This window comes from Marmota marmota, unplaced genomic scaffold, assembly GCF_001458135.2.
Source record: "Marmota marmota marmota unplaced genomic scaffold, marMar, whole genome shotgun sequence".
Taxonomy (NCBI): Eukaryota; Metazoa; Chordata; class Mammalia; order Rodentia; family Sciuridae; genus Marmota; species Marmota marmota.
In genome coordinates this window covers 30564539-30579705 of record NW_025999853.1, presented here as the reverse complement: position 1 = coordinate 30579705, position 15167 = coordinate 30564539, and the positions used below count along the sequence as shown (strand labels likewise).

The 15167-nt window shown below is 34.5% G+C and overlaps 1 protein-coding gene across 1 annotated transcript in view; it reads left to right on the top strand.

Annotated features, from left to right (window-relative positions):
- Nav3 (neuron navigator 3) overlaps nt 1-15167 on the top strand; it is a 339372-nt gene that overhangs the window by 203446 nt on the left and 120759 nt on the right. Inside the window, exon 12 of the mRNA XM_048808249.1 lies at nt 4976-5095. Coding sequence (XP_048664206.1) covers nt 4976-5095 — 120 coding nt within the window. The remainder of the gene's footprint in view (nt 1-4975; nt 5096-15167) is intronic.

The window sequence follows — 15167 nt, the reverse complement described above, 5'->3', positions numbered from 1 at the left end:
CTACACATGAGGATATATGGGAGATAAAGAAATCAGTCAAGATACCTACATTGTAAACACAGGAGATAGTAAAGGATACGGTTAAAGAAAATAGGATGCGAGAGGGAGCTGATTTTTTGTTGAGGGTGTAGATGAGTTGGAAACAGTGGGATATAGTTTGTGAAAAAAGCAAAAGTAGTGTCCAGGAGAGAGAGCTATCTCATCTCAGTATAAGATAGTGGACATTGTGGAGGCATGAGGCCTCCTGGGGAAAGAATGTACAAACGGAAATAATAAATTAATAAACATATACACACATTTGTGTATATATATATACATATATATATATTCAATTTTTATATATATTCATACATGTATACATACATATTTTATATATACATACAGACACATATATGCACATACTATATATATACATAACACATATACATAGACATATTTGTGTATATAAATTCAATTATATATATATTCTTATAGAAGAATATACTTATATGTATATAATTATATATATTCATATATATGTGTGTGTATGTGTGTGTGTGTGTATGTATATTACAAAAATATTTGTTGAGTTCATTCTATGTGTTAATCAATATTCTGGGCACTGAGCGGGTAATAGTGAACAACAGAGACACAGTACCTACCCACACAGAGTTCACATATTAACATTTTTTGTACTTGTATAAGTGCTTATTTATTTAATAAGTAAATATGTGTGTTTTTGAGTGCATAAGTATTCTGATTTAAGGAACTATTTTAAACAACTGAGTTCTCATTAGTAATGTATATTACAGGCATACCTTCCTCAGGAACATTTGGTCTTTTCTAGGATACTACCTGTATTCGGTAATACTAATTTTGGTAACACAGCAATCTAAAAATTTCAGTAACATAGCACAAATAAGCTCATTCTCCTTCACATAAAACCCTCCCTGGTGTTGTTGACCTTCAGTTAGGGCAGAGTCATTCAGAGAGTAAGATGGTAGTTCTACTATTATCAAGTCAAGTTTCCAGAGTCATCTTGGACATTGATATTCAGTAGGCAAAAGACAAAAGAGATGAAGCACCGTGGTGTAAGAATATTTTGTTTGCACCAGGCCTGGACATTTTGCAGATGAATTCCACCCACATTTTCTCTCCAGAAAACCACATGGCCACATCTAACTATAAGAGAGGCAAGAAAATATGGTTCAGCTGTGTGCACAGGAGGAGGAAGCTGGTTTGATGAGACACGGCCAGTCTGCTGAATTGGCTATTGAGAAAAAGAAAATGTTTTAGATCCTTTGTCCTCTCTTACTTGTTTCATGGCTCCTTTGAAATCTGCTTCATACTTCTATACGCCTTCATTTTTGTTCCTTGAATCTTTCAAAGAATGCCTTGGACAGTCTCACAAAGGAGTCTCTTTAAATGGGCATTGGTGGCCCACATGTCCTATGTCACAAATATCCCAAATCCTGTTTGAAAGCTTCCTCAGGAGATATTTACCTGCATGGACTTATATATTTTTTTCTTTTCCATGTGAGAGGGCAGGAGAATGAAATTTAAAGCGCAAGTCAGTGCTGTTTCCTGTGTGGGGAAGACTAGACATGGTTGACAGGGGATGGGGATGGTCTCAGCTCAAGGGTGTTTGGAAGATACTGACTGAAGGACAGCCAGGGGTGTGGTACGTTGCTCACCAGTGTATGTAATGTGCCGTTCTTGGCACCTGCAGGAGGGAGCCCAGTTCCTCAGTTTAGAATTTAAATGTCAGGAGATGAATGAGATGGAGCTATCCTAGAAAATGTTTAAATTATGATATTTTCTTTAAGTCATAAAAGGGGCTCAGAAATACCTGTGTAACAACTCATAAAAATATTAAATCAAAAAGTTCACTTTCTCTTGACAGTTTTTTAAAGTATGTTTTACTGTGTAAAGGAACAAAAGTCTTAATAGATACAGTAAAAAATGAAGATGTTTGATTTAGGATTTTTTCCCCTCATGTAACCATAAGAATGCATGAAGTCAGTGTAAATGGGAATGAAGTTTCTTTTTTTTTTTTTTCCATATGCTCTAGGTAGAAATAAAAAAAAAATTACTTGATTGGTATTCTGAGAATTCAAAATTTCTTGAAGCATGCAAAGACTTATCTCTTCTCTTTTTGAAATTACTCTACACACTTGGGGATGTGAGTCTCTCAGTAATTAGGAATTAGTCAGAGTAAGACCTCTTATTTATAATGAGTGTGAAAAAGTCTCCATTTATAAAGAAAAAAGGAACACTGGAAAATTAGGAGAAAAGTTACAGACTTTAATTGGGTGGAAATTGAAGTTACCTTTAGGCATCCCGGTTTTAAATAGTATAAGCAATGCATGTAACTATAAATTAAAATTCTCCTCAAACCACATGACTCAAATACAAAATAATTTAAGAATTCTGAGGCATGGAATTTAAGAAGGCTTTCCTTTTGCCTCCTCAGTTCTCCTTTAGTAAACTTTGAATGACGACAGTATGCATAACAGTGGGAAGATCGGGGTGCCTGAGCTACTAAGAGGACTTCTGGTGAACCCTTGATTCCTAATCTTAATTCCGCCTGTTTTCATAGATGTGAGCCATTTTGGGTGAAGACAGAAATTTTAATGGTAAAAAACAGCTGACAATACTAGTCAACAATGGCATATTATTTATTGCATTCTGGGCAGTGTTTTATGATCCATCAGTCCATCGATACATCAGCCAAAATTTATACATCAGCACAGATAGCATGAAAAAATGCCCCCTATCGCAAATGTGCTAGCTAAGAAAACTGTACTAGTAAGAGCTGACTGCTATGAATGTTTTTTTAATGACTGTATTAAAAAAAAAAAAAAAGCTAGTTGCTCAGAGAGAAGCTTGGGCATGTAGACTATCTCTCTGGGCCACTATGTCATGATGTTTAAGAGTGCAGACTGGAACCAGACTAGAAGAGAGCCAAAGGGGGGGGGGGAATAAAAAGGAGAAGATAATTAATTACAACAAAGATGATGACAAGGTACTGTCTCAACTCTCAAGACACAGAGGATAGCAAAGGGACATCTAATGATACTAAGAGAAAAGAGCCTCAAATAGCAAACAGAAACTGACTTAAAGCACACAGAAATTGGCTGACGCTGGTAGGGATTTGGGCCACTTGACTAGTCAAGAGTGCGAGGGCTGATGGTCACTTTGTGACAGGAATATAGCAGTCTAAAACCTGTAAAATGCTCAAATGGCCCAGCCGTGGGTCTCTTTCAGGACAAGGCCTACAGGAGGCTGACTGTTGGGAGTAGAATCACACTGAAGAGAGAGTGGCTGGCAATAAAGGTGCAAGCGGAGAAGGTCCTAACAAAAGTGGGAGATGGGCACAGAGCCAAAGTCTGTAAAAGCAACCTACTTCACAATTTTTGAATTACACAGACATAATAAGGACTATTGCTATGTGAAATTAGAAAGCTACTTAAGCCAACCTTCCTTTTATTCAGAAAAGTTAATATTACATACTAAGAATGATCAAGACAAAATCACCAGGATTAACTTCATATAAGCCATGCATATGTGCAGTATATTTAACTAGACAAGGACTAGTATCAGAGAGGAAGACAAAACAAAAAAGTAGAATCTAAGAAAATGAGCAAAACACATTAACATACATTTTATATAAACATAAATAGCCTATAACAAAATAACAGTATGACCAACCTACTTAGTAATGGGGAACATTACTAAGTAGTAATGTAAATTTAAATGAAAATAGAAATCATTTCATGTGTCTCAGGTTGCACAAAAACACCAAATATTGGCAAATTTCTCAAATAATGAAATTTCCCATCCACCAACAGGGGTTTCATTTCTGAAATTATTTTAAACATTATTTGGCATTGGATAGTAAAATAGGATATATGTGTATATCTGTATGACCCAGAAATCCTTCTCCCAAATATAGATCTTAAATAAACTACTCCAATAAGCACAGGGAAACATGCCCATAAACATTTATGGCAACATTGTTTGCATCAACAAAAAGAAAACCAACTCACATTGATAGTCAAATAAATTTTAAAACTATGGTGCAGTTGTAAAATGGCACTCTACAGCTCTAAAATGTTACACATCAAAATGAACAAATTGCAAAAATATAATTGAAGTGAAAGAAGTCACAAAAGAACATCACATTATTTACATCACATTATTGGCAACCATGCTTTGCTAAACAAAACAGTTTTTGAGATGAATATCCATATGGTTTAAATACCATGATTTAAACTCAGTAGCCAAGGAAGCAACATTATCTAAGAGTATGCTGACTATCTGGACCTGCCATCCCCATTGGGAGATCTCAAAGACAGGAAGTGGGGGTTAGTAGATCCTCCATCTCAGAACACTTTGCATAGTAGTTAAGATCATAGTTTCTAGTCAACTTTTCTAGACTCATTTCTCAGCTCTGCCATGGCTGGTTGAGTGACCATATGCAAGTATTTAACATTTTAGCATTTGTTTTCTTCATTTCTGAAATGTAGATAATAATGTGACTTTATTAAAGTAAGCTATTTAGAATGGGTCCTGGAAATAATTATTCTATGACAGTGACCAACTGTGGCATAATTGTTACTTATCAAAAAAAGTAAGTTTAGTAATGTTCCATTATTCCTATGACCTACAATTCTTCAAAAATGGTATTTACAAAATTACATCATCATATTCTTATTTTGTGAGGGTTATGCACAGCCGGTGTAAAATACAGATAGCAAAAAAGAAAAACAAGTTTTATATTAGGCTACTTGTTGCAGTAAGAAACACTGATTTTCTAATGAAACTGAAAAGATGTTTTACTTCTTTCTGATGAGGAAAATGTTTATACAGAAAAATATTAATAACTTATTTGGAGTAATTATTGAAAATTGAGAATACAATTTGTTTATCAAGTTAAAATTATACAGAGGGGTTCCTTTAATTTGCTCTTGATTAATTAGACATTTTTCTTCAGGTACATGACAGATGGAGGGCTTAACCTGTACACTCGGAGTCTGAACCGAATACCAGACACAACTACTTCAAGAGATGTCATTCAGAGAGGTGTTCATGATGTGACCGTGGATGCAGACAGGTAAATCTGTCAGCATATGTGATGGTGAGGAGTGTACGAGGCAGTTTCACAAATAAGGTCACAAGGGTTTTACAATAGATGCAAAGAAGGCTTTATTTTGACATGATGATCATTTTGGAATTTTTTAAAAACTAAAGTGATTTAGTTTGCGAGATCATTTTGACTTTGTTATAGTGAACAATTGTGTTGCTGATGAGAAGACTTATAATTCTAATCTCTATAAAAGCAAAATTATAAACATAGACTTACTTTCTATATTTGAAAGAATGCTGATTCTTCTTTTTTTCTAATGCAGATACCCTCTGATTTACTGGGAAGCTAATTCTATAAGAATTAAAACTTATTTCACATCATTAGATAAAAAGTTTGATGTTTTTCTTGAGGATATTGTTAAAAACATACAACTCTTGCTTTTGGCCTTTTTCTTTCTCAAGGGCTCATATAGCTTACCTCTCATCCTTGTGGTTTCCCAACTACTTTAGTTAAAGTTCTTTTAAATAATATGAAGCATATTTGAGAATTGATTCTTAGCAAATTAGTAAATAAGGCTTTTCAACAGTTCACTGATAAGAAAGCTCAAAAGCCAAAAAAAAAAAATTCCTCAAGGGTGTTTTTGTTTTTGTTTTTTAATTTGTTAGGTATTCTCTCTAAAAGCTGTATTACTGAAATGCATTTAGATAATAGCACAAAACCACCTAGCTGGAATAGCAAGGACTCAAGTTGTTGGTGTTGCTATAGTGAAGGCTGTAGGTTCCCATGTGATCAACTTCTGGTAAGAATGTAGATGGGCAATCAAGAATAGCTGAGTAATTCTTACTAGCAGATTGAAAATGCCCCCCCCCCCCCACAAAAGAAGAGGGTTTGCAGTAGCCAGCTATGGTATATTCTAAGTATTGTGTTGCTTAAAGATGTTCCATGTCAATCCAATACCAACCTAATTTCCTTTTTAACCTAAGAAAAGATCATAAAATAAATGTAATCCTCATGGGCATGTTAGAGACTCCCTAGGAAATTTTATAATATATTCATAACAGTTAATGTAAAAGGAAACATTTACAAAAGACAGTATATTTTAAGTAGAGCCTTTGAAAAAAACATAAGATTTGTGACACATACCCTGGAGAATCAGAAGGAAGTTTGGGAATGGGAGCATAGAGGCTCAAAATAATTTGGCATAAGGAACATTGAATGTGATTCTGCTAGTGTACTGGGAATGTAGATGGGAATGACCAGAGATAAAGGACTTAGGGAGACATTCTAGGGTGTTTGAGCCTACAGATAGTAATGAACAATTTTTACTAATTATAATTAGCTTTTTAATTTTTTTCAAAGCAAAAGCATGCAATGGTTATTATAATCATTGTATTTTTAAATGAATCCTCCCTCTGAAATATAAGATTAATGGAGATGGTTGATACCAAGGCAGGTAGGTTGCTTAGGAAATGATTGTAAAAGTCCACATCAAGCTGTGTGTGGTGGCACATGCCTGTGTCCCAGCAGCTTGGGAGGTTGAGGCAGGACTATCATGAGTTCAAAGCCAGCCTCAGCAACTTAATGAGGCACTTATCCACTCAGGGAGACTCTGTCTCTAAATAAAATATAAAAAAGGAATGGGGATGTTGCTCAGTGTGAAGCACCCCAGGGGTCAATTCCCAGTACAAAAAAAAAAAAAAAAAAGTCCATATGAAAAGTAGATGAAGACGTAAATGAAAAATGGAAGTAGGAATGGGTCTGGGGACACCCTTTATTCCTAGAGGAACTTGGGTTTGCCTGCTTGACTGCCATCAAAGGATACCTCAAAGTGAATGTCTTAAAAGACTTCATTTCTCACCTTTCTGGAGGCTAGAAATTTGTGGCCACAAGTCAGCAAAGGTGGTTTCTGATGAGAACTTTAGTTTACAGATAGCCAAAAAACATAGTGCATATGACCAACTTAAGTTGGCAGCCCCCTTCTGCTCTAGAGGTTGCTGCCTTTGGGAAGACTTGAGTGTGGTAAAAAGGCCCAGGGTTGCCAAACCAGTTGAGGTTTCCAGTGAGGCTGAGTCTAGACTTTTCTGTGAAATCTAATTTTTAAATATTGGTAATTCTCCTAACAGATCTATGAGGACAATAAATAAAGATATTATCTTTCTTCAATAGCAAATAATCTATATAAGCAAAGATGCTTATATAAAGCAGGAGACAACATTCTCGCTTATAGTTGTGTAAACTACTCATGTCCCTTAAAGCTTCTGACAGAGGTACAGCTGGTAATGATACTGCCTGTTCAGAGAGAAAAATGTACCAGTGAGGAGAAGCTTCCCACCAGGTGCAAGTAACAGTGGTGAAATGATCTGAGCCACATCTCCAAGTTGTTTTTTGTTGTTGTTGTTGTTGTTTTAATGCAAGACAGCACAAATCCAAGGTCAGTTTTCCAGCCTTAGTATCTCTCAGTAGAGCTGGCCTTGGGCCAGCCTAAGGCCTTTTTTGGCAGTAACTAATTAAATCATGTTTAATCACTGTGTGAATTGACACTATGCACAGTAGAAGCACATTTGAATCTCTGATGTGGAGCGAGAAAACGAATTCTGAGAGCAAATTTGCCCTTAACATCTTAAGAGTAAATAAAGGAAGCTCAGACATTGGAGAGTCAGAGAGGTCAGCTCTGATACAAAAATTGAGGAGGGTAAACTGAGCTAGGGTTAACTGATGATGGTTTTGAAATGGAGAGAAGGGGGAATAGGTAACAATGTCAGATTCTGAAGAAATGTAGTTTGGCAATGACTTTCTTATTAGTGACCGTATCGATATTAGTTTCAATGAAGTCCTTAAGGAGTGTGCTAGGTTATAAGAGATGAGAAGGAAATAGAAGGTTAAGTGCAATGAAAGCAGAGGTGATCTTCACAAAGGTAACAGTAAAGGTAAGGAAGGTGGCCAGTTGAAAGTGATCACAAGGGACAGGAGGAAAATGACTTTATCACTGGTTTTCTCTGTTTTGTTTGGGGGATGTAAAAATTCCAGAAGGCATTAAGAGAGTGAATTCCTAGACAAAATAATATGATGATTTTTTTAAAAATTGGAAAAATTTAGCTAGAAATGATTGGACTGTATAGATTTAACTCTTATACTCCATTTCCAATTCATATGTTTAGGTCTAACTCTCATTTTGATGATATTTGGAGGTAGATTTTTGAGAGATGATCAGATAATGAAAGCAGAATCCTCCTGATTTAGTACCTTTACAAAAGAGATCCAAGATTGCTCCCTAGCGCCTTCCACCATGTGAGGTTACAGCAAAAAGATGATGGTCTATGAACCAGGAAGTTAAGACCTCACTGGACACCAAATCTGCTGAATCCCTGATTTCTGATTTCCCAGCCTCCAGAACCATGAGAAATTTCTGTTGTTTGTTTATAAGCCATCAAGTCTGTGGCAGTTTGTTATGGAGACCTGAACAGACTAAGAAAAGAACTAAAATTGTAAGCACTATGAAGTTAGCTGAAGGGAGAGACCCTTCCCTCTCTGAAACAGAAAAAGTGCTATTATCACTACTTTGGAGGTGTGGGAAAATACTGGAATTTATAATTCTACTTTCTCTGTAAAGTAGAAGCTAAGAAATCGCTGAGAGTGAGGAACATATGTGCAGGATAGGATATTGAGAAACTTATCAAAATTTGAAATTAAAATGTTTGCAGAGAGGCCTTGAAAGCCTCAGTAATAGAATAATAGCATTGTTGAGATCTAAGTTACATGTAAAAATTTTTCTTGTGTACAATTCAGTGATTTTTAGTGAATTCATAATGAGTTGTTCAAGCACTGGCACTGCCACATCCAGATTTACAACTTTCCCCCTTCCCCCAAAGATCTCTCAGTACCATTTGCCATCAGTCTTCACTTTGACACTCAGCACTAGGCAACCACTTGAACACCTTCTGTCTTTATGGATTAGGGATATTTCGTATGAATGGATTCATATAGTCTTTTGCATATAGTTTCTTAGCACAATGTTTTTGAGGTCATACATGTTGTAATATATCTCAGTAGTTGATTTTTTTTTGCTGAATGATAGGTAGGATATACAGCTTTGTGTTTATCTCTTGGTGAGTTGATGAACAATTGAGTTGTTTCCACTATTTTAACTCTTTTGTATGATGCTGCTATAAAATTAATGGTGAAGTCTTAAATTCATAGTAAGGAGATCTGTGTTTTGCTTCTCCTTGATGGAAACATTTAGATTGAATATCTAGGTCGTACGACAAATTTGTGTTTAACTTTTTATGAAATGGCCTCTTTTCCAAATTGCTATACCAACTCATTCCCATCATCAGTACATAATATTTACAGTTTTCATTGTGGTCTACACTTGATAACAGTGGTAGTTTTTAGTTTATTTATAGCTTCTTTGTTTAAATGTCTACTTAAAACTTTTGTGCATTTTAATTGATTTGTTTGGCCTCTATTTAGTGAATTTAACAAGTGTTTTAAAATATATTCTGTATGCAAGTTCTTTTACCAAATCATACCAGTTCATAGTTTATCTTTTTGTATTTTTAGTGATATGAAGCACAAAGTTTTAAATTTAGATTGTGAACCATTTAGTGCGTTTTCTGTGCAAAGCATTCTTCACATAACTCAAGGCTAATAGTTAATACTTGAAACCATAAATTTATAATAGATTCAATCAGTATCTACTTTCTATAGACTTACTCAGGAGCTTGACTATAGGAGTAGAAAAAAAAAAGTATCTCACTGGATAGATCCTGAATTGGGAATTGAGTGGTTGAATTTAATTAGATGTGCTCCTTAGAGTATATATGAAGTGATTGAAAATTAGGCTTATGCTGAATTGAGATGGTTGTGAAGCAGAGCATGCTGTCTGTGAAACAAAAAGAATTCTACAGAAACATTGGGAGTTTAGAAGAAGTCCGTAGCATGTCTAATAAATGGAAGGGAATGAAACAGGTTGATTAGCAGAAGAAAGTATTTGCCAGAGAATTAAATAAAAATATGAAGTTTAACATTTCAAAGGTAGCTATTTCCTGAATGATTGGAGCAGTTCCAAGCTATAGCCTGAGCTACTAAGTAGAATGTCACAGAAATCAAAGTTTGTTTGTGCAGGTGATTTATCCAAGTGTCTCTGTGACAACAGAGTCAATTTCAAGTAAGAGGAGACAGCTCCTGGTACCAAATTCTTTATGGCATATGAACAAAATCTCATAAATCATAGTCACAATGATACCTTGTCCATCAAACTGCTATCTAAACTAAAAGCCTAAATATAATGGCTGCTAACTTCAATTATAATCAATTTAACTATTCATACTTTTTTAAACTGATTTTTACATGTTTAATGATGACATTTTTAAAATAGAAAAGGGTCATATATTATAGAAATTATTATATTTGAATTACACTACCAGGTGGATTGGTTTGCTTTATAAAATTATAGTCCAGAATCTGAAGTCATTGTTTATAAAAAGGTTTACAAAAGACAATAAAGGCTGTCATAAGTTTACATGCCTCTTAGGCATGTAACTTTATATTGAAGGCAGAGTGGTTCTAAACATTTCATCATCTTAAATCTCTAAATCTACAATTGTTAGCATATGCAGAAAATTTCATTGTTGTTAAAATGGGATCATAATAAAGTCTCCATAAAATCATATGGGGAGTCATGTGTAAGGATGGGAAGACTTTACCATTTTGAAGCCTATTCCAAGCCGGAAAAGTTAAGACAACAGATTTCTCCTAAGACACTAAGCAAATGTCTCGGAGTCAGATTCATTATGCTTGTCACTATAATATGTGTACGCTCTCATAATTCACTCTATTCTGTGTTGATTTGCTCCAGCTTAATCACAGAATCACCATGTTCCCATACCGTAAGTACTTCCTTCATTAGCTTACTGACTTTCTATAATAATTAAAAGCAAACACAAAAATGATTAATAGGCTGAGATGGAAGTAAAGCAAATATAATTGCTCCGTTTTATCATCAAGTAGTCTGTCTTTTCCCAACATTTCTTTATTCTAAATACAGAGTTCAAGCAAAACATGACAGAAGCAAAAAAACAAACAAACAAAAAAAACTTTTATTTGATGCCTTCTCGCCATCTTTGACAGGCTTAGGAGCTGGTGCTGGACTTCTCTCCAGTTCTCAGAACTAGCTGACCCCATTGTGAAAAATCTTATAAACTTTCAGTAGTTTTAGGAAATACCCCTTATACAGTTGATTCATACCATACAAAAACACTGAGAACATACTTCCTACCAAGAACTATGCCCCATCCTGGGGACCCTCTATTCAAGCACATTAGAATAGAGATTGTTAAAATCTAAAATGCCATTGAGATTCAAAGGAGCTTTGAAAACATACATGGAGGTGTTCTTTAAAAGATTGGTCTTACTATTAAATAAATAAAGCCAAAACCTAACTTTAACATCATAAAATTCATCTTCCAATAATGGAGATTGCCCCAATACTCTTATCTATGCAAAAAGAAATTTCTCTTGTCTGCTTCCAATGTGATTTACTAAGAAATCTTGTGAAGATGATGGGGAAGAAAAGGAGGAAGGCAAGGATGCTATAATTAAAAATAGCTTTAGTTGTCATCAGTAGCAAGGACCTAGCATGTGTTGTTAACTGTAATAATACTGTATTAATTAAATATATTATAGAACATATCTTTGCAAAATCCCTACAAAGTTTTAATAGTACCATTTTATAAATAAGGCAGAGTTCTTAGATCAAGTAACTTACCTATAGATAGTGTGTTAATGATTTGAACTCAGATCCTGTACTATTACTGTGATTAATAAAATTAATTTAGTTAAATGTTTATGCCTGGATGACATATCTGATTTTGCAAATTAGTTATTTTTTTCCCTTTTGTTTGAAACAGATCTATATCATATGAACAGGTTGTTAAACTTTTATACAACTTCAAAAAATTTAGTAATATAATTCAGTGAATAATCATATTCTATTTATACTAAAGATTACCAATCCATCTAAAACCAAAAAAAAAAACAACAATTTTTCACATAGTTTGGAGCTTCTAAATGGTGGCTGCCTTCTTAATATCAGTAAAACAATTTCTCAGTGTTTGTTCTTTTATGTATTTAGATGTCATTATCTTGAAATGTAATGTTTGTTGAAATAACTTTCTGCAAAGCTCAAATAACAAAAAGTTGGAAGACATACATGTGGCATATAGATAGAAAATTACTAATAGTACTTAGGTGAAGCATAAAACAATCTGGACCTTTAAATTGCATGATATTCCTTTTTACATCAAGAGCAATAAAACCAAGCAATTCTATTGGTTAATTTATTTGTTTAAGAAGTTGCTTCAATACATGAAGCACTTGCTTTTTTCCTTCAAGAACTAGGGATAAATTCGTTTTGTAATAGGCTAGATAATGGGGTGAGGCATTCATCTTTGGATCATTAAATTGCGAATTCCGGCTAGCAGCTGATAAATTCTGTATCTTCCTGTCTCTGACTGCACAGAGTGGGTGACATGGATTTATTTATTAGAGTCATACGTGATCCATTTCTGCTTTTTGGTTTAATTTAATTTATGTTTGAAACGGTTGAAGTTTTTTGCAATGAGCTGAATTTTTTAAGTGTTAACAGAAGTTCCATATGTTTTTCTCAGATAAATTATAAATGAAAGTGTTTTAAAATAAATGAGGGCTTATTTTCTGAATTAAGTAGTTATTTTGCATAAACTTTTCTGTGATTATTCAAGAAAATTCACAGAATATGCAAAAGTTTAAAGGAAAATCTCAAATAAATCTATAGTCTTCTCATTCCAAAGACAACCAAGGATATTGTATTAGTATATTTCTTCCTAGGCCTTCCCAACATCTCTATTTACAGGTTGGGTTGTACTATATGTTTCATATATGTGTTAACCAGCTTTTCATTACAGTAATGACATACCTGAGGTGAGTAACTTTATTAGAAAAGAGGTTTATTCAGTTCACAGGGTTTTTTTAAAAAATTTTAAGTTTGTCTTAATTAGTTACACATGATGTTAGAATGCACTTTGATACATCATGTACAATGGAGTATAATATCTCAGTCTTCTGGTTGTACATAATGTAGAATCACACTGGTTTATATAGTTATATATGTACATATGGTAATAATGTCTGATTTATTCTACTATCCTTTCTACTCCTATACCACCTCCCTTCTCTTCACTCCCCTCTACGTAATCTAAAGTAACATTGTTCTTCCCTAGCCCCCTTCATTGTGAATTAGCATCTGCATATCAGAGAAAACATTCAGCTTTCAGGGGATTGACTTATTTCCCTTAGCATGATATTCTACAACTCCATCCATTTACTGGCAAATTCAATAATTTCATTCTTCTTTAAGGCTAAGTAATATTCCATCATATATATATATTACATTTTTTAATCCATTCATCTGTTGAAGGGCACCTATTTTGGTTCCATAGTTTAGCTATTGTGAATTGAGCTGCTATAAACTTTGATGTGGCTGCATCACTGTAATATGCTGATTTTAAGTCCTTTAGCATACGTATAAACGGAGAAGTGGGATAACTGGGTCAAACGGTGGTTCCATTCCAAGTTTTCTGAAGAATCTTTATACTGCTTTCCATAATGATGGCACCAATTTGAAATTTCACCAGAAGTGTTTGAGTGTCTTTTTCCCTGCATCCTCGCCAACATTTATTGTTTGTATTCTTGATAATTGCCATTCTGACTAGAGTGAGATGAAATCACAGAGTAGTTTTAATTTGCATTTTTCTAACTACTAAAGATGTTGAACATTTTTTCATATATTTGTTGATTGTTTGTATTTCTTCTTCTGTGAAGTGTCTGTTCAGTTCCTTGGCCCACTTATTGATTGGGTTATTTGTTTTTTAGATGTTAAGTTTTTTGAATTCTTTAAATATCATGGAGATATGCTCTATCCAAGATGCGTGTGGTAAAGATTTTCCCCCATTCTGTAGGCTCTCTCTGCTTGTTATTGTTTCCTTTGCTGAGAAGAAGCTTTATAGCTTGAATCTATCTCATTTATTTATTCTTTTTTATTAATTTTTTTATTTATATGTGACAGCAGAATGCATTACAATTCATATTACACATATAGAGCATAATTTTTCATATCTCTGGTTGTATTCAAAGTATATTCACACCAATTTGTGTACTTTAGATAATAGTGTACTTTAGATAATAGTGATCATCACATTCCACCATCATTTCTAACCCCCTGCCCCCTCCCTTCTCATCCCACCCCTCTACCCTATTTAGAGCTCATCTATTCCTCCCATGCTCCCCCTCCCCACCCCACTATGAATCAGCCTCCTTATATCAGAGAAAACATTCAGCATTTGTTTTTTGGGGAGATTGGCTAACTTGACTTAGCATTATCTTCTCCAACTCCATCTATTTACCTGCAAAGCTATGATTTTATTCTCTTTCATTGCTGAGTAATATTTCATTGTGTATATATGCCACAATTTTTTAATCCTTTCATCTACTGAAGGGCATCTAGGTTGATTTTACTTCTTATGCTTTAGTTTTGAAGGTTCAAGTGGAGGGTACTTTCATCAGCCCAGTTCTGGTGAGAGCCCTCTCAGCTGCATCACATTGTGGCAGTGATATGCAGGATCAAGTGATCACATCTTCACATAGGAAGCCAGAGCCTGGGGGAGGCCAGACCCTGTCTGTTATAACAACCTTTTCTTGTGAATTACCAATGGGTCATGAGAACTACATTAATCTCTCTCAGGGAAGTAGAGTTGAAGGTTGAATATAGGGTAATTAAATGAAGTCTGTATAATAAATGTTGAGATTCACAGTTTTTTTCCCTGCTTGGATCCTATATCTGGCAATTAAGTATGAGTCCTCCTAAGTAGGACCATCATTTACCCACTACTCTTCCAATATTTCTGACATGTGCTCACTGAGTACCAGTTCATAAATCACTTTAAGCAGTATACATTTGGAGAAAATGAAGTGTTGGGAGACAGTCTTTATTATGATTGGTTATGAAAGGGGGCTTGATAGTTTGAATTTCCAATTTTTCATTTCATCTAGATCACTGGGTATG